Genomic DNA, 27,386 nt, shown 5'->3' with positions numbered 1-27,386 from the left:
GGTTACAGTATTTTGACAGTTTTTGCCTCGCAATAAATGTATGCAAGTTATGTATGTAGAATAGAACACATTTGTCTTTGCTAATTAATTATAACAACGTTCAAATAGATGTCACATACAAGAAGTTTCATCTTTGCAACCCCATTGTCTTAGAGGAAACTGACTAAAACAAAACTGAGGTTTGGTACATGGGAAAGGACAAGGCAAAGGGGAAGCCTAGCAGGGATAAGGGGCAATCAGGTCCACCCAACAAGAAAAGGATTTTTAAGTTCCCACAGATACTTAATAGGAAATTGCATATTTTACAGAAGCTGTTCCAGTGAGATACTTTAATAGTCCTGGGCGAAGTACTCAACTGTGGCTAAGCCTGCAGGCAGTTATCTGTTCTTTAACAACAAAAGGATACAGCACAAATGCTGTCATCAACCAAAAACCAAAGTTAAAGTTCAGTGCAAGCTGTGAGGTCGCTGATAAAAACACCATTGTTAAAAACAACAAGAAGCCTGAAAATAAGTTAAGTATATTTATTATAAAACATGTGCTGTGCCATCAAAAGTGCAGGTTAAGGCAGTACTACTGCCTCGTTAAGTATTTTGACACAGCACACACAAGTGTCTACATTAAGGGATAGTAGCAGCTGTGAGTGGGTTTTTAATCTTGAAGTCCTTCCAGTGAAAAAGCAGCAGCTGAACCAGCCTACAGGAGAACTGTCCAGGAGTCACAGACCTTTACAAAAGGTAAGGTTAAGGTGAACAGACAAGCTATGGTAGTGTACAAAGCCAGTTATTAATGTTCAAAACTGTTTGAAATGCTCTGCTCCTAACCCTGTACCCCCCATGCAGGTACACAGCGTGCACAAGTAGGCTCGCACAGGGATTCAACTTCAGCAGCAGAGCTGTAAGAACTCGTGAGCTTGAGCTAGAGGGAGCCTTGAAAGATCCCCTAATTCAGCAGGGAAGGTAAGCTGGGACAGTCAGCTCATTCTTTTACAGTTACTGGTGGTCAGAAGTAAAACCACTTCCAGGAAGTTTAAGCGGGGGGAGGGGGTGGGGAAACAGCAACACAACCCCTGGGATTGATGGACTTGTGGCTGCCCATGAAATCTAGAAATGGATCCAGGCAGAAAGACTTGGTGTCAGACAGGATCCTGATACTTGACTCACCGGACAGGTCATGAGGAGACTTGTTTCCTCCTCCATCCCACCGGTAACTGTGAACTCTGGGTTGTGAAAGCACCTGTAGCTGTGTTCTGTTAAAGTGTTTTCTAGAAGTGCCCGAAGCTTCTGTTCTGTCATACCCTGAGAAAAATGGGGTTAAAGAGAAATTTTACACATAAGTTCTTGTTTGTTGCTTACTTAAAGCTGCCTCTTCGCAGCAGACTTCAGACATCACTCACAGCACAGCTTACCCGTGTAAGGATGTACAAGCCACACTGGCAGAAAACTGAGTGACAACTCACAGTCAGGGTGTTCCTAGAAAGAGTGTACAATGAGCACCTGAACAGCCAGAACATTGCTCATTTTTCTGTTTTGTTGAGATTCACACCAACAGCAGCCTGTTTGCCTACTGCTTTTGCCTGTTTCTGAGCACGAACTGCTGTAAGAGAGCGGAGAATTTTGTTCCAGTGCTCAGGGCTTTCTTACTTTCTGCACACCGGGCAGATGATCTTGTTGCTGGCATCCAAGCCATCAAGCATTGCATTGAGACATTCTTCATCAAACTGCAGGCTTTGCTCGTACTCTTCTATAACCAGTTGTTCTGGAAGAGATATATACGCATATATATCCTCAGGTGTCTGTTACAAACTCAATACAGCATTGAGGCATAGACGTAGCTGCTGGCTGGATGCAGGCACTAGTTTCTAACTTTTCTTTCTTTGAATCAGATTTCTATGTTTGAGGAAGCTGTTGCTGTTAATTTTTTTTTCTTATGGTTCATCCTTTATCTGATCTCAACTGGGTGACTTTTAACACTTTCCAGCCACCACTTTAGAAATATTCTGAGTTTATTTATACAGATGCCTACAGTTCCCAACCACCACAGTGCTGTCTCTGCTAGCCTCTTGATAGTTTCTCACAGACACCTTAAAATGCTGTGTAGCTCTTAGAACTCTCCAACAGGGTTTCAGTGCATTAGAGAGGCCACAGAGACTTCTAAGGAGGCTCTTCCCCTCTGTCACGTGGTCTATGAGAACCGAGAAGTGCAGTCACAGGAACTCCTAGAGAGGAGTAGTGCAATTCAAACAGGAGCCAGAAGATGTGCTGAGAAATTACCTTGCAAGATCAACTCCTGTTGGATTTCATCCAGCACAGCTAGCTCATGGGGGTCCTCTAGCATCTGAAAGGCACAGCAGTCAGCAGTTCTCCCATAGCGGCTACATTCTCCCATAACCTCCACCTGTTACGGTAGCGCAAATCCATTCTGCTCAGTTTTCCGGTTGGTAAGCCTCTTTATTTGCACAGACGTGCACTGGGGAAAGCCAGACACACCGCAACCCTCCCCCAGCGGGCCTGGAGCAGCCCCCCCAGCTCAGTGCCCTGCGGGAGGCGGCTCCGGCCCCACTGGGGCAAGGTCGGGAGAAGCCGGAGGAGGCCGGGCGGGGGGCCCCGAGCACTGACCTGCGCCGCGTCGCCTCGCTGTGCTGCCTGCAGGCTGCGCCACTCCAGCTCCATCACCTCCGGCACCAGCAGCGCTCCCGGCCCCGTGCCGCCCCCATGCCCGGCCCCGGCCCGCCGGTACCGCTCCAGCAGCTTGGCGCGGCCGCTCCTCAGCCTCTCGGCGCAGCGCTGCGGGGGGAGCGGAGCACGGGGATCAGTCAGGCAGCGCCCGAGGGACCCGGGAGCGTGGGGAGGGACCGCGGGGTGCCCGCGGCGCTCACCCACCCGGCGGTACGTCTCCTTCCACGGCGGCACGGCCAGGCCCGGCGCCTTGTACAGCGCGTGGTGCCCGCGCAGCGGCTCCTCCATCGCTACCCGCCGCCCGCCTCGCTCTGCCCGCCGCCGCGCGGCACGCCGGGACTTGTAGTCCGGAGCGGCGGTGCGCGATGACGTCGCGAGGCGCGGCGGCGGCGCCGATTGGCTGCGGGGGGAAGGGGAGGGAGGCTGCGCGCGCGCGGCGCGGGGCGATGGCGGCCGAGTGGGGCCCGGCGGAGCAGTGGCGCGCGGCCCTGCCGCAGCACGCCGTGCTCGGCCGCCTCCGCGAGCGCGCGGCCGCCGCCGGCCCCTCACGGCCCGGGGCCGGTCCGAGGGCGGCGCTGAGCCGCAACCTGCTGCTGGGCCTGGACGGGGACCTGCTGCTGTGGGATGGCGAGAGCGGCGCCCTGCACGCCATCGGCCTCCGCCGCCTCGGCGGCCCCGAGCCGGCGCTGGGCCATTACCAGGTGGGGGTGGGGCGGGGGGGGCTTGGGGTGCGTGGGGGGGGGGTCCCTTTGGTGGGGGGGGAGTCGCTGAGGCGCGGGGGGGTCCTTGGGGGGGGCCGTGAGGTGTGGGGGGGTTGGCTTGGGGTGGGGAGGGGGCTCGAGCGGTCCGTAAGGCCGGGGAGGGGGGGTCCGTGAGGTGTGGGGGGGATTTTGAGGCGGGGAGGGGGTTTGAGGGGTCTGTGGGGGCAGGGGGAGGCTTGAAGTGTGTGTGGGGAGTGGTCCGTGAGGCACGGAGGGGGTCCTTGAGGCGGGTGGGGGGTGTCCGTGGGGCAGGGAGGGGGGACTTGCCGTTGCCAGGGGAGAGGGGTTCGGGGGGGGGGGGGGGCGGAGCTTGAGGCAGGGAGGGGGCTTGAGGGGTCCATGAGGTGGGAAGAGGGGCCGTGAAGCTGAAGGGGTGGGTTTTTGAGGCACGGAGCAGGTCCGTGAGTTGGGGGGGACTTGAGGCAGGGTGAGGGGGGGCTTTGAGTTGAGTGTGGGGGCAGCTCCGTGGGGCAGGGGTGGTCAGTGAGATGAGGAGGCTGTCCGTGAGGTGGGCACCCCCCAGCGCTGACTGAGTAACTGACCCTCCCAGCCCTGCCTGACAGACAAGCCCCCCCAGCACAGACTACCTCTTGTGGCACTGACAGCCCCCCCCCAGCACTAACAGACCCCCCAGCACTGACCACCCGCCCCCCCGGCACTAACTGACCCCCACTTCTCTCGTCAGACGCTGCTGTGCATAAACCCGCCGCTGTTCGAGGTGTACCAGACGCTGCTGAGCCCCACGCAGCACCACGTGGCGCTCGTCGGCACCAAGGGGCTCACGGCCCTGGAGCTGCCCAAGCGCTGGGGCAAGAACTCCGAGTTCGAGGGTGGGAAGGCGACGGTGAACTGCAGGTGGGTCGGTGCCGGCTGGCAGCACAACGCTGGGAGGGCCCAGCTTTAACACCCACCGCTAACACTGACGGAGCCTTTTGGTTCTCCTCTCAGCCGCTCTTGCCCCCGCCCAAAGAGGTAACTCTTGTCACTGGGCCTGTTTCTGCTCTGTGTTTCAGCACCATTCCCATCGCCGAAAGGTTCTTCACAAGCTCGACGTCTCTGACTTTGAAGCACGCCGCGTGGTATCCCTGCGAGACGTTGGAGCCCCACATTGTGCTCTTGACTTCAGATAACACGATAAGGTAAAACCTGCTTGTGTTCTCGTTTGGGGCGTGCCTGATTTTTCGCTAGGTATTTGTGCTTTGTCCTTCTTACAAGAATCAGCAATACAAGATAGGATGGGAGGAATTTCTGGCCGATACCAGTTGGTGTTCCTGCATGAACATTACTGCTGTTTCTTTCCTCTAGGATTTACAGCCTGAAGATACCTCAGACGCCCATCAAAGTGATTACTCTTTCAGATTCAGAGGAGGAGACTCTTACAATCAACAAAGGGTTTGTGTGGCTTCTTGCATTTTGAAATGCATTTGACAGAATAAGCTCTGCGTTCTCAGTCATGTTTTTAACGAGTGATAAATCCACCTTAAATTGTGTTACGAATTTTCTCATGACTTACTGGTCACAGACTTCTTCTGTGCTAGAACTTCTTCCTAGCACAGTAGCTGCACTATTTTTTTTTCCTGATCTTTCTAAAAGAGGGAACAAACTGTACAGTTAGTGTTTGTCAGAATAGTCATTTGAAAAATAGGCATTATCTTTAAGGCTTGTTGAGTGGGGAATGCAGAAAACAGATCATCTTTTTATTTTCTCCTTGGCCTAATCGAGAGGGAGAAACTTGAGGGCCTCTTACTCAGTGAAACTGTGCTGGCTGGTGGGTGCATTTCAGAAATGAGGCCTTTTAAGAGGGATGTTACCTGCGTGCTTTTGCTGCTGAAAGCAGCATATATCAAAGGACTGATGGACAGGTGCTCAGAAGTAATTCGACCTACGGATGGACCTAGCTAAACACTCGTGTTCTCACAGTCGTTGCTGACTCTAGCTTTTGTTCTGACCTGTCCCTAGGAGAGCCTACACAGCGTCACTGGGAGAGACTGCGGTGGCGTTTGACTTTGGCCCGCTGGTGCCAGTCCCAAAGAACGTACTTGGACAGCGAGGGCGCGACGAAGTGCTGGCTTACCCGCTGTACATCTTATATGAAAATGGAGAGACATTCCTCACGTATATCAGCCTGATACAGAGGTAGGCTTGGATTCATCCTTGTGTTTCATGGGGTGCCTGTGTGTTTGTACATTTGGCTGGAGAGCCGTCTCTTCACCTGGCTGGGACTCTGTTAATGGATGCTGGGCTGATTTTTCGTGTATTCCAATCTGTTTCATTTCTTTGTGCCAGTGCTAGTATACGTAACTCTGAGAACAGTGTGTTAGAACTCCAAACCATTGTGTTTGTTCTTTTTTTTTTAATCATCCTTGTTCTATAGTTGTTCTTCAGCAGACTCCTGCAGGCAGCCATGGGGAACTCTCCTTCTACACCTAGTGTTGTGAGCACATCTTCTTTATTCCAGCACTGGAAATCTTGGCAAGCTGCTCGGCCCTTTGCCCATGCACCCTGCTGCAGAAGATAATTACGGCTATGATGCCTGTGCTGTCCTTTGCCTGCCTTGTGTTCCAAACATCCTGGTGATTGCCACTGAATCGGGAATGCTTTATCACTGCGTGGTACTGGATGCAGAAGAGGATGATGAGCAGGTACCTTGTCTCGTTCATTTTGCTTCCTCAGTCACAGTTCAAGGCAGCAGTGAATGCCTCGCAGTGAATGCCAAGTGCCAAAGCTGTGTTCTTCTATAACCAAGTAGTGAGTCCTCCTCCTACTCCAGCCAGTCCCCGTGATCCTCTTTCGCTTTTGTTTTAAATGTTGCTTGTGTGTATCCTGCAGGTATAGCAGTTTTCAATCAAACTTGCTATGAGCTGTTTTAAAGAGGATCTTCTGAAGAAACCACGTGTCAGAGAGAAGCTTTTTAAGTGGAAAAACATAAGGGGACTTAAACTAATTTCTGTAATGATTAATACACATGCCTATATTACGTAACCCTTTCCTACTGCTATTTGTGTTGGTGTTTCTATTTAAGTGCTGACTCATAGAAGAATTCAATGCTCTTTACAGTCAGAAAAGTCATGGGACCCAAGATCTGATCTTATTCCTTCCCTGTACGTGTTTGAATGTGTTGAGCTGGAACTTGCACTGAAACTGGCTTCAGGAGATGAGGAAGAGCCTTTGGAGTCCGATTTCTCTTGCCCAATCAAACTGCATCAAGGTAGGGTGGGGGTTCAGGTTGTTGTCTTTTACTTGCTTTATTTCATGAATTTAGGATCAAGTTATTTTAAAATTACTGTTGGTCTCAAACAGCAGCATTAGAATAAGCATTTGCATGATGTCTTCAATAAAGCTGTGGAAAATCTGCAGGGTAAAAGGGAAGCTGCCATAAAAGAATTTAGGAACTGCTGAACCTTGCTTCTGAAGTAGGTGTGAGCATTCGGTACCTATTACTACCATTTGGGTTTTTTGGTATCATTTTTATTAACCACTTGCTGTATTCAAATGAATGGCAGAAAGGTAACTGGTGTTTCATCGTCCTTCCCGATGTAAAGTGTATCTGCAAGGGGGCGTGTGCTTCTCCACAGATGTGCAAAAAGCCATTTGGTAGATTTGTGTTTCGTAAATAGGACCTGGTAGAGTATGGCAAATATTGCAGATCACTAAAAGAAAGAGCAAGGCTGGGACATGCTTTGTTGTTTACTCACGGGTGGATTATTGATGTTTACAAAATACTGAATTATTTCAGCTGTGGATTAGAAAGCTGAAGTTGTTGCACCTGTGCTGATCTATGCGTGTAAGCAAGTGATCTACCGGTGAGGATGGATCCTGAAGGAAGAGTTGGTGTCTGTTTACCAGCCTATCATGTGGGGCAGGAGGTTGGGTAGGACAAAGGGTTGGGATCTTTCTGAACAAGAAGCTCGTCTGAAAGCTGGTCGGCTGCCATTGACTGATCTTCCCTTGATAGTCTGCTGGATAGAGACAGATGTCGTGTAATACAAGTAGTTCTAAACAATGCACGAGGAGTTAGTAACAGGCGTTGCAAGTGTAATTGATTTATATGCAGAATTCTAATAATGCGGCTGATGCACCTAGCTCATTTTGTGGGTAGGTGCTAGGCAGTACTTGCAACGGGATGTTAATGCTGACCGGACAATAGGTCAGTACACATGTTCAACAGTGCACAGCTGCAGAATGAGATTTTCTTCGTTCATTGCCATTTACTACATTTGCTGTTTAAATTTCAGATCCAAAATGTCCCTCTAGATACCACTGCACACATGAAGCTGGTGTCCATAGCGTGGGGTTGACGTGGATCAACAAACTGCACAAATTCCTTGGTTCAGGTGAGTGGCGAGACTCTGTTGCGCATAGAGGAAAGCGGGAAAGGGATTACTGTCTGAACAGCTATGTTTTGGTAGTAACAGGCTGGGGAACGTGTGAGCAATACTGAGAATACCTTACCCTGCACAGTGGATGTGTGCATTCTGACAAATCTCTTTGCAGATGAAGAAGATAAAGACAGTTTACAGGAGCTGGGCGCAGAACAGAAGTGCTTTGTTGAACACATTCTTTGTACAAAACCATTGCCATGCAGGTAAAAAAACCTTTTCTGTTGCTTCCAAATCAGTGAGTTATTCTGGAAAAATATTTATGATTAGCCATCTTCTGCTGCATTCTTATCATTAAAAATAATGAAATCAGCTTAACGGAATTCAAATAAATATAAACAAGCATTTCATGCATCAGGATTCTTAATGCACAGTTAGGTACGTGAGCTAAATTTTTGTGTCTGAAAATTACCTGTCAAACCAGCAGAAACTTTCACTTCCATTTACCTATCCCAGTAAAACTCTGGGGCCTGATGAATCTAAGAGCCTTGAGCACCGATATGTTCCTTTTACCCATGTTAAAAGACAAAGCTGTGCCTTGATAGAACAGCTTGGTTTTTTTTAGCTCATAAGGTACCCTAATCAGGGTTAAGAGGCATCGTTGGCTGGGCTATGTGATACTTTTGTTGGCTGTGTCATCTCACTTTTATATGGCCTGATCACTTCTGTGGAATGCTATGTATTAAACATATTGAAAATACAAAAAACTACTCTATTAGTAGACATCAGTCATCTAATCTAAAGGGTTCCCTAAGTTACTACAGGTGGCAAATATCCAGTGGTGTGAATTTCCACCTGAGGAAGTGACGTTTAGAGCAGATGAGGTGGTACGCAGAGCAGCTGTGTACTGGCAGAAGCAGTCTTTTCCTGAGGAAGTCTGTGCCTTGCACTAGAAGGGGGTGAAGTTTCCTGGGTCACAGCAGATTTTAGCTTCTGATTCACAGTTAAGTTGTACGGTGCTCCCTCTCTCAGGATGGATGAGTTTTTGCCTGGTAACATCTGACTCAGTCAGACTGCATGGTGCGAGAATTATTTTGCAGGACTCCTTCAGAAGAGTGGTTCCTAGCTTTGTGACGTGTCTGGCTTAAGTTGATTGCTATAAATAGAAATTCTCCAAAACAACTTGCACAACAACTTTCAGGAACAAAGAATGTTTTTTTTTTTGAATGAGTAATGCTTGTGTTTTCTTCCCTTCAGGCAACCTGCTCCTATCAGAGGATTTTGGATAGTCTCTGACATCCTGGGGCCTACGATGATCTGCATCACAAATACCTACGAGTGTATTACAAGGCCGCTCTTGTACGTGGGTCTTAATTGGACTGAAGTCCATGACTGTCCTATAAAAAAGTCAGATTTTTTTCCCCCATCTGTTCTTTTGATCCTTTCACCCTGGACTTCTGCACGATGAAGCACAGTGAAGCTTACCTGCTGAACGATCTCTGGCAGAGCACTTAAGTGTTCTCAGGGTAGTTGCTTAGTACTGATAAGGTGGTTAGAGGGGATATAACTAATCTGTATCACTTAATGAGGGTTCAGACAAATATTACATTTTGACATCGTTGTTGACTTTTTGTTCACTTTTATATGAGGATTCTGCAAATCTGAAACTCTTCAGAGATTGGGTCATGTTGCTATTTGAATCCTTGCTTGCCTTGTTACTTTCTTACTTTTAAATAAGAAGATATTTGTGATTCTTGACCTTTTCAGCTATGACCAAATATGGGGGGATTTGAGCTCCACCAACCCTGTCTAAAGCTGGATTTATCACATAATTGAAATATTTCCTCTTGGACCACTTCTGACTTGCTGCTGTAATATGTTAATCCCGCAGTGGATGAGTTCCTTACTTTGATTTAACTACTGCTTAAACTCTGGTGCAGTGTAAGCCTTACGAGTGTTCTGTATTTGATGTTCTCTGGCAGAAGTACAGTCCATCCTGCATCCCCTCCCCTACTGTGTACCAGGGAAGACAAAGATCTTGCTGCTTCCCCTCTCCGGATCCTGGCTGACTCACAGCACTCGTTTGAGAAGCACATCCGAAGCATCCTGCAGCGTAGTACTGCCAATCCCTTGCTCCTGAAGTAAGTAAAAACCATTTCCTAGGGAGGGTGAAGAGGGAGGACTCTTTAGGAGCACCACGTGTTCATCAGCTCCTGACTGAACAGCAGTAACAGGGATGCAGCTTCTGCAGCAGACCTGTGCCTCTGTACAGACGTGGCATCACATAATGTAGCCCTTTAGGCTGGAAAGGGAATCACTTTGCTCAATGCTGGGCTAACCGCAGTGCTACATTAGGTTGTTCAGGGCTGTCCCATTGGGTTTTAAGCATCTTTAGATAGCTCGTGATTTCCTCCTTGGGAAAACTGCTTTATAGCAGAGGGATTTACTTGTGCCCCTCATTTCCATATCTGAGCCCCCAGAGCCCTTACTGTAAGTGCTCTAAATTCCAAGGAACAGGGAAGAGTAGGATTGCAAAAAAACCTCTCCTGTTTATTCAGATCTGCTGATAAAGATGCTGCTCCTCCCCCTGAAGAATGCCTTCAGCTTCTTAGCAGAGCCACACAAGTGTTCAGAGAAGAATATATACTGAAACAAGATTTGGCAAAAGAGGAAATTCAGCAAAGGTAAGAAAAAATCCCTCATAAAAAGTGCTGTACAGTGTCCTGGTGGAACAATGCCACGAAGTACCTAGCACTAAAGCTCCTTTGCTGGACTAACCAGTGTAACCAAGTAAAACGTGTTTAAAAAAAAAAAAGTAAAAAGAGATGAACTACTGCTTTTTTGGTATGGATGAAAGAATTCAGTCTGCCTGTGCTTGGGCATGGCAGAGGAAATCTTTGACCTCAGCACTAATCCTGACAAAGCTGCTAAAAGAAAAAATTGCATTAAACAAATCTCTGCTTTTTTCAATTATAGTTGTTGATTTATTTAAAGTTATTTAAAGTTGGGCCAAAATGGAAGAGTTCGTTCTCAACACTGCCCCTGTCTCAGTGGCTTTAGGTCTCCTTTCTTCAAGGAGTACTGATTAATTCTGTGTTTTCTTTATGTGGCCTAAATACAGATTCAGGTGGATTATTGTTGTGGGTGGCTTGATTTTATGTATACATTTATTTTTAAGAGTGAAGCTGCTGTTGGGGCAGAAAAAGAAGCAACTAGAAGATCTGAATTACTGTCGAGAAGAAAAGTGAGTATAATCTGTCTACATCTGTCAAGGCAAAATCCAGAATGATGCAACTTCATGCAAAAGGGGCCCTGTATGAAATAATTATCTGAGAAGGGAAGGCAGTATGGCTTTAATTAGGCATTCCCCACTCCAGTTTTTTCAGGCTCTGTCTGTTTTTACATACAGACTAATTTACATGTAAATAAGAAATAAACAACCATTTCTCCATTGCATAAAGGAAAAGTTTGCGGGAAATGGCTGAACGGTTGGCTGACAAGTATGAGGAAGCTAAAGAGAAGCAAGAAGATATTATGAATAGGTGAGTGCTAACTACTCCGTTTCATCACAGATTACTTGCTGTTCCGTATGTAAGTTTGTCAGCATGGCAGAAGAACAGAGTAGGCAGGAAAGTGCCTCACTGGTTTGTTGGAAGTCTGGGCTGCTGAAATTCTCTTAGCTAAATGGTGACTTTCAGTACTGAGTCCGCTTGTTGTTGAGAAATGCTGTGTAAGGCTAGCTGAAAGAGGAGAGTAGAGTCTTGAGCCTCTAAGACTTAGGAAGGATGACAAATGATGCTTCACAGGTAGTTGGAAGACTGTTGGTATCTGAGTGTAACTAGTCTAATAGATGAGTTAATTCAGCAACATTTCTTGCTTTATATATGAAGGATGAAGAAAGTACTTCGTAGTTTCCACTCTCAGCTTCCTGTGCTATCAGACAGTGAAAAAGATATGAAGAAGGAATTGCAGACAATACATGACCAGCTGCAGCACTTGAGCAATGCAATCAGACAGGTGAGATAAAATATCTGGCTGGCAGGTTATCAATAACACTTCATTCACAATGATCACGCTGAATTAGAATACAGTCCTTCTGCACAGAGCAGCTTCATGCCTTCATTAAATTAGCAACATCATGCTAAAATAACTTCTGAACCTTATTACTGATACAGATAGAACCAACCTCTGGAACCCTGTGTAAACCCTAAGAAAGTCTCCACACCATTCCTCAGTCCTAGCACTAATTTTCTCTTCTTTGTAGAGTCAGGGAATCATTAAGGTTGGAAAAGACCTCCAAGACCATCTGGTCCAACCATCCTCCTACCTGCTTCCACTTTGTGGAAGAATGCAAAAGCAAGCTGATTTTAACCCAAACAGAATCAGAATTTATTGTAATGTGACACCTCTGTAGCTACAACTTACTTTCACTCTGGCAGGCAGAACCAAGGCTGACTGCAGGTCTTCTTTTTGTGTGTGACTTCTAGGTTAAAATGAAGAAGGAATACCAGCAGAAAAAGATGGAAAAAGGTACTAGCCCACGAAAACCCAGCATCACCCTCAGTGCCTACCAGAGCAAGTGCATCCAAACCGTTCTGAAAGAAGAGTAAGTTAAAGCTTGGATTCTCCCGTAGAATTCAAGCCCTGGCACTTACGTAAGCTGTCCTAGTCAAGTTTGTAGGGTATAGTTTAACCTCGATGCATGGGGGGAGGGGGCTGACTGCTGCACCAGCTGGAGGTTGGAGAGATAGTCTAAAGCATAAAGCATGCCAGCTTATGACAGTGGCACTGGTCCATCTTATGCTACTACTAAACTAAATCTGCTTTTAAGCCTGCTTTTTGTCTGAGTATCTTGTGGCAGTCTGTACAAGACCTGTAATTAACAAAATCGCTTGCAAAAAGTGTTCCCATGCTCTGCTTCTACCACATAAATTATTTTTCTTCCTGACTGGTCTTGAACAAAAATGACTTACAGCTTTTTGACTTGAATTTCTTTTTCTTGAAGGGGAGAACACATAAGGGAAATGGTAAAACAGATCAATGACATCAGAAGCCACGTGAACTTCTGACACGTCCATGAAGATGAACCTACAATGAAAAGTTGGATGAGCTTTAATTTTCTCTGGTAATTCCCCTTGTATAATTTAACATTTGTAAGATGGACAATATGCCTTTTCTTTATTATTTTGTAAAGATAACTATGAATTAAAATACTTTTGATAAGATTCCTTACATGCTGTGTTTTTTGCTTTTCTCCTGGAAGGAGATTGTGCAGTAGGCTATTTTAAACCTTAAGTTATTACAGTGTAATACTCACAGCTAGCTCAGTAGTGTGGAAAAGCATTGCTGCTTCCTTCAGAAAACTCCCTGGGCTTAGTCTGGGAAGCATCACCTACCCTGGGGCCATGGCACAGTTACTGCAGTGGAGGCCTGTGGCAGAAGGCAGAGTAGAAAGACGAGAAAAGCGTACACACTTCAGCAGCTTTTTTTAATTTGGAACACTTTCTTCATAAAGGACACACCTTCAGTACAGTTAACAAATGGTTACACTTGAATCCTGTAGACAGCAGAATTCTACATCCACAATTGCACAGGACACCAATGGCTTGGTTCACTGGAATGCAGTATTAACTTCCAAACACTGTTCGCCTTTGTCAAAAGATGGCTCTGAAGTCCGTCTTAATGTTAAAAGACCAATTATCTGCTGTAGACAAACTTTAGCGGACAATAAATAATTGTTGTCCCTGCCCCCCCCAATTCCCCTTAGAAAAGGTGACGTGGTCAAGCTCAGTTTTGAAAAGTAGTACTGCACTGCTACAAAAGTGGCACAGCAAGAGGTGCCAAATAAAGCTGTAAGGAAAGGAAGGCTGTTATTACCTGTTAGGTAACGAGGTTACCAGACATGCTGCAAGAACACTTGTTTTTTGTTGCTTTTTTTTGTACAGATTAAGACTATACAAGTATAGGAATGCATACAAAACTTGATCTCATCCCTTTTACAGTCCGCACGAACAGAATCCAGCTTTCTAAGCCACTCACCCTGTGCATCAGAGCTGTGACCTGCCAGGTTAGAAGTAGTGCCTGTTAAAAAAAAAAAAAGGAGGGAAAAAAACAAACTCTCTTACTGTGTGAGGCAAACCTACCACCCCATTCTAATTGAGCTCCAGGACACCAAGAATTGGAGGGAAAAGCAGTTAGTTGCTGATTTTTTTTTTTTTAGAGACACCAGAATCCACTGAGTGAATACAGAAAAAGCTTTTAACTACACTTAATTGACAGTGGTTTAAATTTGCTCTGCAAATTTGGCACACTTTTTTTTAAAGGCTGATTTAAGTTTCTTATATTTGAGTTCAGCACAAGCTTGAGTTACTGCTTCTGAAGCTGTGTTTTCCTTCCCAAGGAGTGAGCTCCCCTCAGGGTTAGCAGAACAGCTGCTTGTAGTGAGCACATCTCCTACACGCCTGTGGTTAGTCAGGTTTCTAATTTAAAAAATACATTTTTAAAAGGGATGATCAGTGGCTGGTGGAAAAAAAAGTTATTTACCTTCCAGCTATGAGAATGGTCATAGCTGGTACTTAAACAGGACTAAGGCTGCATGATGGCATAAAATGGTAAAAAGGAAAACAACCACACAGTAACTGTAGACCCTTCCTCTCCAAACCAAAGGAAATAACCCCACTGACTCACGCGGTGCCTGGTTTACAAGCAAGGAATGCAGCAGGCAGCACCGCGCCTTTCAGGTGAGTTCTCATTAGTTCCCTTTGTGCCCTACTGCATGTGCCTCCAGCCTCTTCAAATTGCCCCTACCTGCCATTGCTGTCCACTGAGAAAAACACAGGCATGCATATGAACACACACACACACACACGCAAAACTCCATTCTGCGACTGATAGATTTGTTACTGTGCCTCTGAACAATCAGCCTGATTGCCCACTCACCTGTTCCCCTACGGACTGTGGCAAGGCTCCCTGCAGCCATCACCTGCAACGTGACAATCCCACACCTATATAAAGCCAGGGCAACAATCTGTAAAGATACGCTAAGGCAAAGCCACACCAACCCTGCTCTAGTCAAAACAACTTAAAACGGTCAGCTAAGGCCGGGGTTGTTTAAGGCAAGAACAGAGAGGACGGTAGGGCTGCTGAGAAGGGGCACTGACAGCTGGACCAGAAGGGGGGTGTTGAAATGCCATTAACGGCTCTTGCAATAGGACGACAGTCCATAAACTCAACTAAAAAGTCTTTTTCTGCATAGGTCTTAGGTGCAATTCCTCAAGTGTTCAGCTTGCTGAGAAGATTAGCCACCGTAGCTTAGCCACAAAACAACAGGCTTCCTTGAAACACTGCTGCACACGTTAATTATCAGTAACCAGTTACGAGTTAGTCTTCAGGAAGGAAGGGCATACAGGAAAATGCTCTCCATTCTGCAGCTCTTTAACAAAGGCCTGTTCCCCCCACACTCCCAAGAGTTTATTCAACAGAACAGTATGCTAACTGTTGGAAAACTGAACGCAAAACATCTGGTATTAGATTTATGCATCAGAAGGCAGCTGCTGTCACCTCACAGGTCAGCAAATTGAGAGGTTAACAAACCCAAAATCTGGTAACAGCCAATTAATAAAGAACCTAAGCCACATTTCAACGTCTGCTAAGTGACATAAGGTGTCACCTGGAAGAGGATACCTCTGCTGTCTATTAGTCTAGTTGTTACCAAGGTAGGAAAAATGTTGGGTGTCAGGATTGTGAAAGGAATTAATTACTAGGATGAATAAAATGCTTTAATTCTTGCAATAAATTACAAGCAATTGAGCTTGTATGCTGCTTTTTGGCTGTTTTTAAGGCAACCCTCTTTGAAATCACCAGTTCCTTCCAATTTTATGTTAGTAGCAGGATATACACTGCTAAAAATACAGTCATGTGCATTACAGCTTGGAGCATTTTCTGTCACTTCTGGCTTTCTTCATCACCATCAGATCTGTGACCAAGTATGTAAAGAAAACACAGTAAACAACAGAGGCAAGCTTAAGTTATAAATTTTGGACAAAAACAAGCTGCTCTCTCAGCCTTTCTTCTAATTGAGTCTTAATGAGGGACCACCAGTCCAAGAACTCCATTTCTATTTCCAACAGCCATACATGAAACCATTGCTATCCAACTGCATGCATGAATCTCCAATAAAAGCAGAAAAAGGAGGACTAATGCTCGTGGTACCACCATAGTATTTATATAATAAGAAACCCAAAACTAAAGCCTGTTTGATCACATTTTTTTGCCTCTGCTGTTGTGTAATTTAAATGTATGCTTACAGAAATACAGGACAGGGTAGGAATCAACTCCGAGCAGTAACACGATACCATACTTTTAAGAGATGCACTGTACCTTTCAAACTTGAACCAGCAGAATAATACAGTTCCAGTGCACTTGTGCTCTGTGACCAGGTGCAGTCACTGTTTTGCATACGATTAAACTGACCCAGGAGAGGTGGGTCAAGCTGACTTTGTTTTGTTCAGCATCTTACCTTGACCGTTTCAGTGAAAGCTAGCGACTTCATGTCTATTGCCACCCACTAGAGCAAAACAGACCTGTAGAAACCCCAAGCCAATATACTGCTCAGCTTTAGAGATGGGAAAGAACTAGTTGTAATTCCATGTTCAAACTTACATTTGTGAGAAGAGATTACAAAACAGTACATGTCTTGTGCTTTTTTTTTCTCCAAAGTATCAGAATTCAAAGGAAGTATTTCAAGGAGCTAAGTTCTCGGTACAGTTTTTCCAGGTTTGTTTTTGTTGTTTGTTTTTTTTTGGATTGGCATTCTTTTGTTCAGGAGACACACAGCTCACTCATGTCCACCACATTCCAGCAGCATTCAGATTCTTCAACACAAAATCAATGGTTTAAAAAAAAAGCACTGAGTTATGAAATAAGATCAATATCCAGTGTCCTGCTAATAAAGTCATATTTTAATATAAAATATTCATACAGCATACTCTACACCTCATTCTCTCTGCTAGCTGAATACTGTTACTGACTAGTCAAACAGAAAAACTTCAACCACTTTGCTCTTCGATGTTTTGGAGGGACAATATGGTTTCCAGCAGCTACTTTGATCACAGTAATGGGGGAAAAGGAAAAAAAGGGAAAAACAGGGGGGTAAATGTTCCAAAAAATCTATATTAGGTTACAAAGTTGGCTGAAAGAGGGGAAGTTTTTCAGAATGTAAGGACTGATCCCACTCAGTGGAACACGAAACACCACACTCATTAGTGTTTCCATTAGAAAGTTCTCCTTCCTACACAGCAAGTCACCCTTGTGCTCTCTTCCTGCCCAGTATGAAACCTTTTCCCCTCTAGAAACAAAACTTAGTCATTGCTCCCCTCTGTTGTCTTCTGCTCTTTCGGTTAGAGTTAAATAATAATTAATGTTGCTATAAAGATGAGTTAAAAACCCCAAACGCAGCCTTGGAGCCAGCTCATCAGGGTGTCATGTTTCAGGTAGCTGATTAATGTCCGTCAGTTTTGTGTCATTCAGGATTGCACGGATTCTCTCCAGGGAATCTGCCTGCCGGATCCTCTCCAGCTGCACCTACAGAAAACCAACAGACACAACGAGCTAGTAAAACGTGCCGAAGCAAGACCATAGGCCCATAAGCAGAGCTGAGCCAACAGACATATCATTAGCTGAAAGACGCAAGGCTTGAAGGAACACAAAATTAATTCAGAACCAAGAATGGGTGGTGGGGGATGACACAACATACAACACAGTTTTGCTTTTAAAATAAAAACCACTCTCTGGGGGGCCCAAACAAGCCCTCATTGTCACTCTCTTTTGCCTAATAACAAGCCACTGTCACTGTCCTGGCCAGGCAAACCAGAGGAGCTGTGTAAAGCCACAAACGTTCATGGAAAGAATGTGAAGGAAGTACAGACCTGCCTGGCACATGCCTTCAAACCTCTCAAGATTAAAGCTGAAATGCTTTTGGATGAGATGTTCCTACATCCAAGTATAATCCTGTCACTTGCTTGTTTGATAAGCCATTTCATACTGAAGAAGTGTCCACTAGATAGAACCGCATGTAAATGAACGCAAAGAGATCACAGTATTTTTTGAGAGGAAGGAGGTGGGGGTGCACAGGCAGTCATTCAGCTTTCTGTGCTCTTTGTATCAGCATCTGGGTTTTCTTTTGTAAATTCCCAGCTATTGGTTAATTGATTTTTAGCTCTTCTTCTCCATTGCTGATACCTAAACTCAGCCAGTCGACACCTCACACACAAATGACAGCAAGAAACCCAAATGCTCATCCGGCAGTAACCTCTCCTCTTGTGTTCTTGTGTAATGCAGCAGACCTTGTGCTATGGACACTAGAGACAGCACAAGCCATTGCTTCTTTTTCTTAGCATAAAGACTCAGCAAGTGCTAAAAAAAAAATATAACATGTAATAACTACTTAAGGGCAGAAAAAAGACAAAATACAGAGCTACAACCCTCAGTGAGCTCATCACTGAAGGCCTACCACACTACCTGCAGGTTTTGAAAGAGCACCACACATTTTCAAAGTGGCATGTATGTTTTTGCACTAAGAACTGCATAAACCAGTCCATTCAGTACTTTTACGAAGAGAGAGAGAGAGGCGGGATGATGACAAGCAAGAAACAATTTCACCAGCCAGGGCAACTCAATAGCCTCCCTTGTACTACCTACTCCTCCAGAAACAGCCAGAACAAAAGAGGACAGTCCCCTATTGTTTACTAGGCAGAGCTTAGCTGGATGGACAGTCTCCAATATTCCTGCTTTTGTTTTCCAAATAAACCTGAACACTTGACTCAAAATAATCTGTAGCTCTAATTCTACTGAATTTCACTGAGTGGACTGGGCAAGAACCCAAAGGGGAGACCGCTGAACTTCAGTATACCACTTGTGAGCAAGATTTCTAGTAAGCTGGACAGTGACTTTAGCAGTGTTAGGGGGATACATTCCAAAACCAGACACTTCAGGTGAAACCTATTTAGCCTGGCTACCTGAGGAGACAGCCACCCTGCAAACGCTACAACTGCAAGTCCCTTGGCTCTACAGTTAGCATTAAGAGAGATCAAGCTGACAAAATGGAATTAGTAGTAGCAGTAAGTATAGCAGGAAGAGGAACAGTTCCATATATTCAGATCAAACAGTACAAGTTCCTGATTTTATCCTCAAATATACGCACCTTAAATTGCTATGGAATGTAACATACAGGAAAAATGTCAGAAGATGGACAATGAAATGCTAGGGCCTAAAGTTATCATCACCTATGGCTCCCTACAGTTCAATTTAGCACAATAAACATGTACCTTTGCTGATAAGAACATGTTGGGATTAACTAATCAGAAAAAAATCCCCTAATACTAATATAACACTAGGAATACTCGGTCAGTTTACTACACCAGTAATTAAAAATCATTCATTAATACCAACATAAGGAAATTTTACAACTTCTATTTCTTATTTTAATCAGCCCTGGATAAGTAAAGAAACAAAGAAGTAGCACCTTATGAATTGCACTTCCCTTACCTGAAGCGTCTGAGAAAGCTTTACAAAATCTCTCTGCACTTGCTCACTGACATCTAATTCAGTCTGCAACCGCTGAGCTTTATTCTTCTCTTCAAACACCAGCTGTTCAAGGTTTGCCTAAAGACAAAAAAAAAATCTTTATGTTATACTTAAACTGAATTAAAAAAAGAAGAAACTTGTCTAAACTGAATAGAGCACAACACTAGAGCAACAAAGCATGGTTAATCTCAAGAGTCCTGGCAAGAAATTAATCCAATCGTTCTTTCCACACCTCAGTTTTCTGAACTGTGAAATATAGAGTTAGTACCCATCAGACAAATTTTCTCATGATTAGATTGGTTAAAACATGAAAAAGCTTCACGTCTTTTTAACAGCACTATGCCCAGGGACCTCAAAATGAAAGAGCAGGTTTCTGAGTTTTAATGAAAACGTACTGTAGAGGAAAGGCAGTAATCTGCTGGTGAAAATATAATTCTCTTACTGCCTTTAGTTTTAGTCAAAGAAGTCTTAGACTGAAGCCTAACTTTGGAAAACACTCCGAAAGAGATATTCAAGTCAGCAGCAATTCAGATGCAGTGCTTTAAAAATCCAAGTGCAAAGTGATTGGAACGGAGATTTAGACTGTCAGTGAAATCAGCTACATTGGATGCAATCTTATCAATATTCAAAAGCTTCCTCTTCTGTTCCTGTGTTGTAATATAACCTCTGAGCACAGGTAGATCATGAAAGAAGATGCATATATACTTCACACCCAGACATAGCTACCTTTGCTGCTGTTTCCTTCTTCAACTGTTCTTCAAGAGTGTTTTTTGCTTCCTGCAGACTCTCCAGCTGCTGCAGGTTTTCCTGTGAAGAACTTTCCAACTAGACAAATAAAAAAACAAAGGCAAAACAAAAAAGATTAGAAGTAGATTCCTGACACTTCAATTTCTCATAGTCCCTCCTTATGGGAAATACAGTCCAAGTGTCTCCCAGGGATTCAGAAATAAACTTAAATAACTTCTCCTAGAGAGAGAGAAAATACCCAAATAATCTCTCTCTCTCTCCCAACCTTCCTTTTGGAGCTGGAGAGAACTGACCAGGGCTGATATTTGGGTTATTAATTGGGTAACCTAATATTAGCCAGGAATTAGCTACACTAATACTTTGGCTGCAGATTAATAAACAGACAAAATACATTTTAAGTAACAGAACTATGAACGTGTCCCTATCCCACACCGGCATCAATAGAGCAATTCTGTCCCTCAAAGTTCCAGGCATGACCTCATGTGTTTCCTTTGAAAAGGTCACAGAAAATACTTACGGCACAGGTGCACGTACATTCTTAGCTAATGTCAAGAGCTGCAATGGTTTGAGAACGTCTAGTACAATGTCAGTGCTTTCAGTAAGAAAATTTGTAAATGCATAAACTGATGTTCCTTCTTACAGAAAGGAAAGGTTATGTACACAAATAAACCAGCCCTCCACCATCCCACAACCAGGGTGAGATGAAGGAACAATAATGTTACGCATTTCAGAATTCTCTCCTTAGTTCAGCTTTCTTTCTCTCCCAATGCTAGGCATACCAAACATCACACACAAAAAATATATTTGAAGTGTTACTGACACCTCTAAGGCAGCTGGAGAAAAAAGTTCATTTTCTCAGATATGAAGAGGTTGATATCAACAAAGACACCAAGACAGTGTCACTTTCAAAGTCCTGATAGAACTAGCAGAAAAAAAAAAAAGAATCTTATTCTCTTTGTTTAAACACACACCAAAAAACAAAACAAAACAAACAAACAAAAAACCACACCCCACTGTGAAAGGACTCCTTACCTGTTCCTTCTCCACTTTTATTCTTTCCAACTCAGCTTTTAAACTGGAAATGGAAGCTGAAAAACAGTAACATTAAAGCTTGAGTGCAAGAAAAGCACAAGAAATTGGACAGCTCCTGTTTACTTCTGTTAATATTCAACAGAGAATTAAGCGTGCGCTACACCAAAGGTACCTCAAAGAGAAATAATTGTACTTTTATTTTCAGCTGCACAGCTTTGGTTTATACTCTATGAGAAATGGACAGTTTTAAAAGTTCAGGTAAGTATATTCTATCACAAAATCAAGTCTTCAATTACTCATTGTGACATTGTTTTATCCTTGCTCACCTATTTCCTCCTTGCAATTCTCTATTTCCAGCTGTAGAGTTTCTTCTATATTTTCTTTCAAATATTGTTCAGCTTGAATCTGTTCTTTTAAGAATAGAATCTCCGCCTTAAGTTTCTCCTCAAGGTGATCTGCTGTTGTCCGCACGCTAATTATGTCTTCACGATATTTTAAAACCATCTCCCGGAGCTCCTGAATGAACGATTAGCAAGGAGTTGTGTTATGATCTTCAGATAAGCAAAGTACCGTATTTATAGCCAACACAAAGTTGTACTACCCCAAGGTTTGTCCTGCCATACCAGATCTTGCATCCACCAAGGTATTAAAACAAAATTGAAAACAGCTTGCTTGGACTTGGTAAATGAGAAGCTTGTAAACATTACTGTCTCCACAGGATTATTTACAACCCTCTACCCCTGATTTTCACTTCCTGCCCTACCCTATCTTTTAAGCTTGATGTGCTCAAGTGTTAGTGAGCATGGCCAGGATGGCTCACACTTCTTCGAGGCTCAGGACTATTACTGGTTTTAACCGTAATGCCTAGGCAGAAATTAAAATGATTGACTTAGCTTTACTTGGTGAATCAATACTTGCATTGGAGTCATGGTGACTGGGCAGGTGTGTGCACAACACAGATTAAACCAGCTGAACCAGGATATGCCTGAACTCCTCTGACAACAAAGCAGCTGTCAGGCCACAGTTAACTAAGCTATCATCTATCTACCTATGCTCAGAATCATGCTCATGGAACAGCTCGCAAACACCAGTTGCAATCAGCTGATTTTGTACATCACAGACTACGGGGTTAAACTCCAGATTATTGTTCAGTGTGCTGTTTTGAGGCAGCTTGTTGATAAAGAAGCTTCCTCCAATGCCATCAAGTTCTGTGCATTGTTTGTGCTAATGATTTCAAAGTATTTTACCTCTGCTGCTTCTGGCAGAATGAAATCTTCAGCTTGTTGTAAAGACACATGCAAACTATGTTTTCCTTGAAGACTTTCATTATCTTTTTGCAGTCTCACCAACTCTTCTGAAACCTGCTCCCTTGACTGTGTCAGGACAGCCTTCCAAAAAAAAAAAAAAAATTCTCAGTTAGGGTCATGCTCAGATCTCTTCATGCCCCATTTATTATCACTGCTTTCAAAAGACTGAATTTGTTGTAAAGAAGGGAAACAAAATGGATCAGCATTATCAGTCCTCTCTTTTGCCTAGCCTCAGCACCAGGAATGAAAGCAAGATCAATGTTAACTGTGCAGGCAGACAAGAGGAAGCAAGCAATAAATGCAGCATTGCTAAATCTCCCAGTTTTCTTCCATATTTATCCGGTTAGCTAGCTGTGCTCATTCAGGCAGGGAAAAAAAAAAATCAAATATGGTTTCAGAAACTGGCAGAGCTGTTTATTAAAAACCACCTAGCAACTCAGCTGTAAGATCAGGTTACTGAAAAATTAAATATTCAACCTAAAATTTTCAGTGGTACTTGTCTGCCTCCCACCATCTTTTAGGAAAACTTCAAAATAGCTTTTCCCTTGCAAAGAACAAGGATTAAGAAAACAGTTTTGCTTGCATTACAAAAGAAATACATACAGTGAACTGTTTTTTTTTGAGAGAGAAATCTTAGTTTGGATGCACCAAGACAAACTTTGACAGATGCTGCCCTTTGCATTATAGGTGAGTAGTTCTGGAAAGTAAACCCAGATCAATACATTTTCTGAATCTTCTGCATCTCCATTAGGCATGGTCTCACAAAGAAGAGCAAACAGAATGGTTCTGCAAGTGATCTCCTGGTGTGCTACAGGCAATCCTGGATGCCAGAAGTGCAACACTGGGATTCAGGAGAATGAAAGCTTTTCTCCCAGCACTGTTGCATAAGGGAGGAAAAAAAACTTGATTCTAATACAAAAGGGAATGGATTGCTCTAAGGAAGTCAGACTTTGTTCTGCCCTAGAAAATGAGGTCCTATTCCCGTCCTCTGGCATAATTCCTACAAGATGCTCAAAATAGTTTTAAGAAAGTAAGTTCCCATACATATCTCTTTCTGGGTGTTAGGGCTGATATTTTAAGTCTGACCTGTAAAAACACTGAGCATTCATCTCAAAGTGAAGGAAATATTCACCAGTAATGCTACTTGGGATGAATCCTAAAAAAATTGTCTTGAGAAAAATCTACTGTCTTCAGATTTGACGTGAAATAAGGTACTAAATGGTCATTAAATATACATAATAAATGAGGAAAAAAACCAATTGTCTAGTCAGCTCCCTATTAATCTACATGGATATACACACAAAGTGTGACAGACTGACCCTACAAACTGTTTCAAGGGTCAGCACCCATATCAGAGCTCCGTCGGTCACTATGTTTACATGTTAAGATTCACAGCTCTCTCCAGCCAAGCTTGGTTGCACAGCAAGACAAGCAGTCTTTTACAAACACTCTGAGCCCCAAGGGTTAGACAAACAGCATTGTTCAAGTGATCTCTTGACTTGAGCTGTCTTACCATTTGCTCCTGGACACTTCTCTTTGCTTGTGAAAACGCCTGCTGCAGTTCACTGAGGAAATTCTCTGACTTCTGACACTTAACCATAAGCAAAGAGATCTGAAAAAACAAACAAACAAAAAAGACATACAGACAGATATAAAGCATGAAACATTTTGAAGAAGAAAGCCTCTGAAGCTCTCTTCCCTGTTATCACTGCTAACATACACTTGGAAATTTCAAACTAATCTACTGAAGTTTTTGTTAATTGCTTACTCAGTAAAACAGTAACTGTTCAAATCAGAAAGAAGCGATGCTATGCTTCTACAACAATAGTAAACTTATTTTCTATTTATCAAACTCTAAACAGCAACAGAACAGTTAATTCTCAAACTTCAATGTTAAGACAGTTCATAGACACTGAAGAGAAACTGCAGAGCTACAAAGTTTTCAGCATTTCCTTTATGGTAATGGTTTTTAGAAATATACCTTTCTCTGAAAGCACACATCTCCAGATACCGTAAAGCATGTGTTGCTGTATAATAACTTAACTGTAGAGTGAAGAAAGATTAAATACTACTTAATTACATTATTTTTGGTACACCAAAAAAACCCCACATATTCACGTCACCTAAGACAGACTTTGTCTCATGACTGCTATTTCCTTAGTAAGAAAAAAACAAAACATTGGGTGGGATGAAAGAGGGAAAGTCTTACAACTCAAGAGAAGCAAATCCAATGGCTTGTATATCGTATCTACCTAATACTGTAACCTTTAATATGCCCAAGATTTTATTTTATTTTTATATTTTACAGCTATGACTACCACAGATCCTATTTGGCTTCACTGTGCCAAATACCCACCTGTACACATCTCAGACTGAAAAATCTTTTCAATTTTGAAGAAGTCTAGCGCATATTTCAGACAAATTAGTGTTAATGCCTACTCAGATACTCAATAACTGCATGTCTTCACCACAAGTCCATTAACTGTGTCAAGTGCGTGGTATCATAGTTCCACTCTTCACACACAAAGAACACAGGGCTATTTTTGCATGTTTGAGTGATTTCATACACAGGTCACAAACTCAAACACTACACAAATTCCAATGATCACCTCTGTAAGGGATTTAAAGTTCAGAGATGAAACCTGAGGGCCAAAATTGGGTAACGTCAGACAGCTAGAACCAGGGACAGACTCAGACAAAGCACAACTAACCCTAGAAACCGTCACTTTTATTGCCTCTGCTGCAGGTAGTCCACCCTCATCCAAGAGGAGATGAGTTCTTGCTATATACTATTGAATAATGTTTCTTCATTCCTAGCAACTTTATTACAAAGTGATTATACCTGATTACCAGAGTCTTCAGCACTTTGTTTCATATAATCCTCCAATTCTTGTTTATCTTTCATAGTCTTTTCCAGCTGGTCATTGGCCTGCCTCAGCATCACCTGCAGCTTTTTCACCTGTGTTATTACAACAAAATAATTTAATTTCACATTATTTTTGGGAATATTTATTCCCTGAACACAAATATAACTTGACACATCACACTCCCAAAAAACAAAACAAATCTCTCAAAAATCCTATGCAACCCAGAAGTTCCTTTGCTGCTCTGAAATACTGTGCACCACAGATTACACCTATAAGGAAACAAGGGACATCGGGCTGCACTGGACCTTTGCCACGTAATGACTTCAGTCACTTATTTCAAAGCAGAACATGACTCATGCCTTCTGTACCCATCTGAAAATTGTTCTTCAGAATATGCTAGGAAACAAACCTCTTCCAGTACTTTACGGTCATTTTATGCTGCTAGGATGAGGTCCCTCTCTGTTAAAAACTCTTGCAGTATCAAAGATAATAGAATTTAATGCATGAAAAGCATTTTAGAATATAAATTATGAAAGACACTGACTTCAGCATGAGCACAACACTTTTTATAGAACGGTGACTTTACCTCATGATTTTACAGCACTGGATAAAGTGATTCTCCGAGGTAAATATTTAAGAAATACACATACATGTTCATGGCCACACACTAGTAACAAATTGGGTCGTGTTAATAAAATTACATAAATTAATCAGATTTCAAGTGTGCTGGCATTGGCTCAATTCAAAGCAATGAATAAAACAGCAAGTGGTTCATTGTTGCATATTTGTTCATTCCTAGGAGCAGCTGCAAAAATCTTGCTAAAGCTAGAAGAAAAACCTTACCTGGTCTCTTGTCTCAGCCTCCTGAATCTGGATGCCTTGCAACTGCTTCTCATAATTGGAGCACATATCGCAGCGTCTACCCAGCTTGTTCCCTGCATTCTGCACCTAGAGGACAGAGTTATCACCTCCAATAAAGGCTATAAAATGCAAGGAATGCAGGAGTGATACATACTCTCTCTCAGGTGTGTTGTGTGTTCACAGAATATTACTGATAAAAGACAGCAGCAGAATCAAATTGCTCTAGAAGTAGAGGATAACGTAAATCAGCTGCTGTACATAGATTTTCCTGGCACAAATCCCACTCTTAGTGAAGAGCAATAAGCCATGACATGCAAGAGTTTATCAGGTCATTTAGTGTGTCCTTTTGAAATATATCACATAATTACCTGCATAGAAACAGACATCTTGGAGAACAGATTTTAACAGCCTTTAGCCTTTCTTCATGCAATTATATTGTATTACAAATCAAATTATCAACACAACACTACATTTTTTTAATTTTTTTTTTTAATTAAATGAACACAAGCCAACTAAAAAGCAAATCAGCTCACTGGTCAGGGTTTCCTTTAATCTTTTTCTCCCTGAAACTGGGATTTGAGTATTTTTGCAATGGCATGTACTAACTGTGCTACAATAGCCATCAAGCTTTATTTATTTTTTAATATCCTCCTTGAACATAGCTCAGTATCAGAGACCGAATAATCAGCTAAAAGAACAGCTGGGAAAGAAGCAAGTAGAAGAAAAGTTTAAAACAAACAAAAAAAATCCCAACAAACGGGAAGGGCAAAAAAAAGTGTTGGGGTGTGCAGCAAGGAAACAAAGAATTTATTAGCCCTTTTGGCCGAGGGGACAAATGGGAGTTTTCTCAAAGCTCCTACTGCAAGTCGGGTCGGAGCTGAAGTCTCATTTGTATTTGCTGCTCCTTGTCCCTCCCACATGGAGCAGCGCTCACAAGCCCCACCAGTGCTCCTGCCCCCAGAAATACGTGGGAAGCAGGGTATTTCTCCCCTGAATTCTAGGACAGGGTTGGAGTAAAATGTCATTCAAATGTCATCAGGGCAAGGAAATACTCAAAGTAAAGGACTGAAGTCAGCTCTGAGATTGTAACAGCACAGTTTCTCCCTCTAGATACTACAAGCTAGTAGCAACACAAACCCAGCAATTTTACAATAGGTTTAGAGAAATCCCCTAAGTAATGATTTGCAGATAAGTTGAATTACATTAAGTTGAGGAAATAAAATATGAACAC

General features: G+C 43.2%; 3 protein-coding genes across 6 annotated transcripts in view; 1 reads left to right on the top strand and 2 right to left on the bottom strand.

The window, feature by feature from the left end:
- Positions 1-509: 509 nt before the first annotated feature.
- RPAIN (RPA interacting protein) lies at positions 510-3,042 on the bottom strand. 2 transcript variants are annotated; one of them, XM_083806038.1, is made up of 7 exons: positions 2,883-3,042; positions 2,619-2,786; positions 2,274-2,397; positions 1,644-1,758; positions 1,409-1,472; positions 1,164-1,298; positions 510-726 (listed from the first exon to the last, which is right to left on the bottom strand). In XM_083806038.1, exons 1-7 carry the CDS (start codon positions 2,964-2,966, stop codon positions 697-699), a joined length of 720 nt encoding a protein of 239 aa, XP_083662164.1. In that variant the 5' UTR covers positions 2,967-3,042; the 3' UTR covers positions 510-696. The 2 variants fall into 2 exon arrangements, with proteins under 2 accessions (XP_083662164.1, XP_083662165.1); XM_083806039.1 differs by having other exon boundaries at positions 2,274-2,337.
- NUP88 (nucleoporin 88) lies at positions 3,029-12,978 on the top strand. Its single transcript, XM_083806028.1, has 17 exons — positions 3,029-3,379; positions 4,125-4,294; positions 4,453-4,578; positions 4,745-4,831; positions 5,399-5,575; positions 5,898-6,081; positions 6,497-6,647; positions 7,675-7,773; positions 7,934-8,024; positions 9,016-9,117; positions 9,741-9,899; positions 10,317-10,442; positions 10,937-11,002; positions 11,220-11,300; positions 11,649-11,775; positions 12,246-12,364; positions 12,764-12,978. The coding sequence occupies exons 1-17, from the start codon at positions 3,044-3,046 to the stop codon at positions 12,825-12,827; spliced, it is 2,265 nt and encodes a 754-aa protein (XP_083662154.1). The 5' UTR covers positions 3,029-3,043; the 3' UTR covers positions 12,828-12,978.
- Positions 12,979-16,697: 3,719 nt separating this feature from the next.
- Positions 16,698-27,386, bottom strand: part of RABEP1 (rabaptin, RAB GTPase binding effector protein 1) — a 48,994-nt gene continuing 38,305 nt past the window's right edge. For all 3 annotated transcript variants that reach the window (XM_083806025.1, XM_083806027.1, XM_083806026.1), the window contains exons 10-18: positions 26,138-26,242; positions 25,270-25,386; positions 23,941-24,039; positions 22,368-22,508; positions 21,447-21,636; positions 21,121-21,176; positions 20,068-20,166; positions 19,303-19,419; positions 16,698-17,340 (exon numbers count right to left, since the gene is read on the bottom strand). In XM_083806025.1, coding sequence (XP_083662151.1) covers positions 17,239-17,340; positions 19,303-19,419; positions 20,068-20,166; positions 21,121-21,176; positions 21,447-21,636; positions 22,368-22,508; positions 23,941-24,039; positions 25,270-25,386; positions 26,138-26,242 — 1,026 coding nt within the window. In that variant the 3' untranslated portion in view covers positions 16,698-17,238. The remainder of the gene's footprint in view (positions 17,341-19,302; positions 19,420-20,067; positions 20,167-21,120; positions 21,177-21,446; positions 21,637-22,367; positions 22,509-23,940; positions 24,040-25,269; positions 25,387-26,137; positions 26,243-27,386) is intronic.

Source organism: Anser anser (assembly GCF_964211835.1).
Source record: "Anser anser genome assembly, chromosome: 20".
NCBI classification, from domain to species: Eukaryota; Metazoa; Chordata; class Aves; order Anseriformes; family Anatidae; genus Anser; species Anser anser.
The sequence above is the reverse complement of the archived record's forward strand: the minus strand, read 5'-3'. Positions and strand labels throughout refer to the sequence as shown.

Coding starts and splice junctions, on each gene's coding strand:
- RPAIN (XM_083806038.1), bottom strand. CDS start 2,966: ATGGAGGAGCCGCTGCGCGGGCACCACGCGCTGTACAAGGCGCCGGGC. Junction 1,299..1,408: donor GCTTGTACATCCTTACACGG/GTAAGCTGTGCT, acceptor CATTTTTCTCAG/GGTATGACAGAACAGAAGCT. Junction 727..1,163: donor GTCTCCTCATGACCTGTCCG/GTGAGTCAAGTA, acceptor CCTTTTGTAAAG/GTCTGTGACTCCTGGACAGT.
- NUP88 (XM_083806028.1), top strand. CDS start 3,044: ATGACGTCGCGAGGCGCGGCGGCGGCGCCGATTGGCTGCGGGGGGAAG. Junction 11,003..11,219: donor AATTACTGTCGAGAAGAAAA/GTGAGTATAATC, acceptor CATTGCATAAAG/GAAAAGTTTGCGGGAAATGG. Junction 11,301..11,648: donor CAAGAAGATATTATGAATAG/GTGAGTGCTAAC, acceptor TTATATATGAAG/GATGAAGAAAGTACTTCGTA.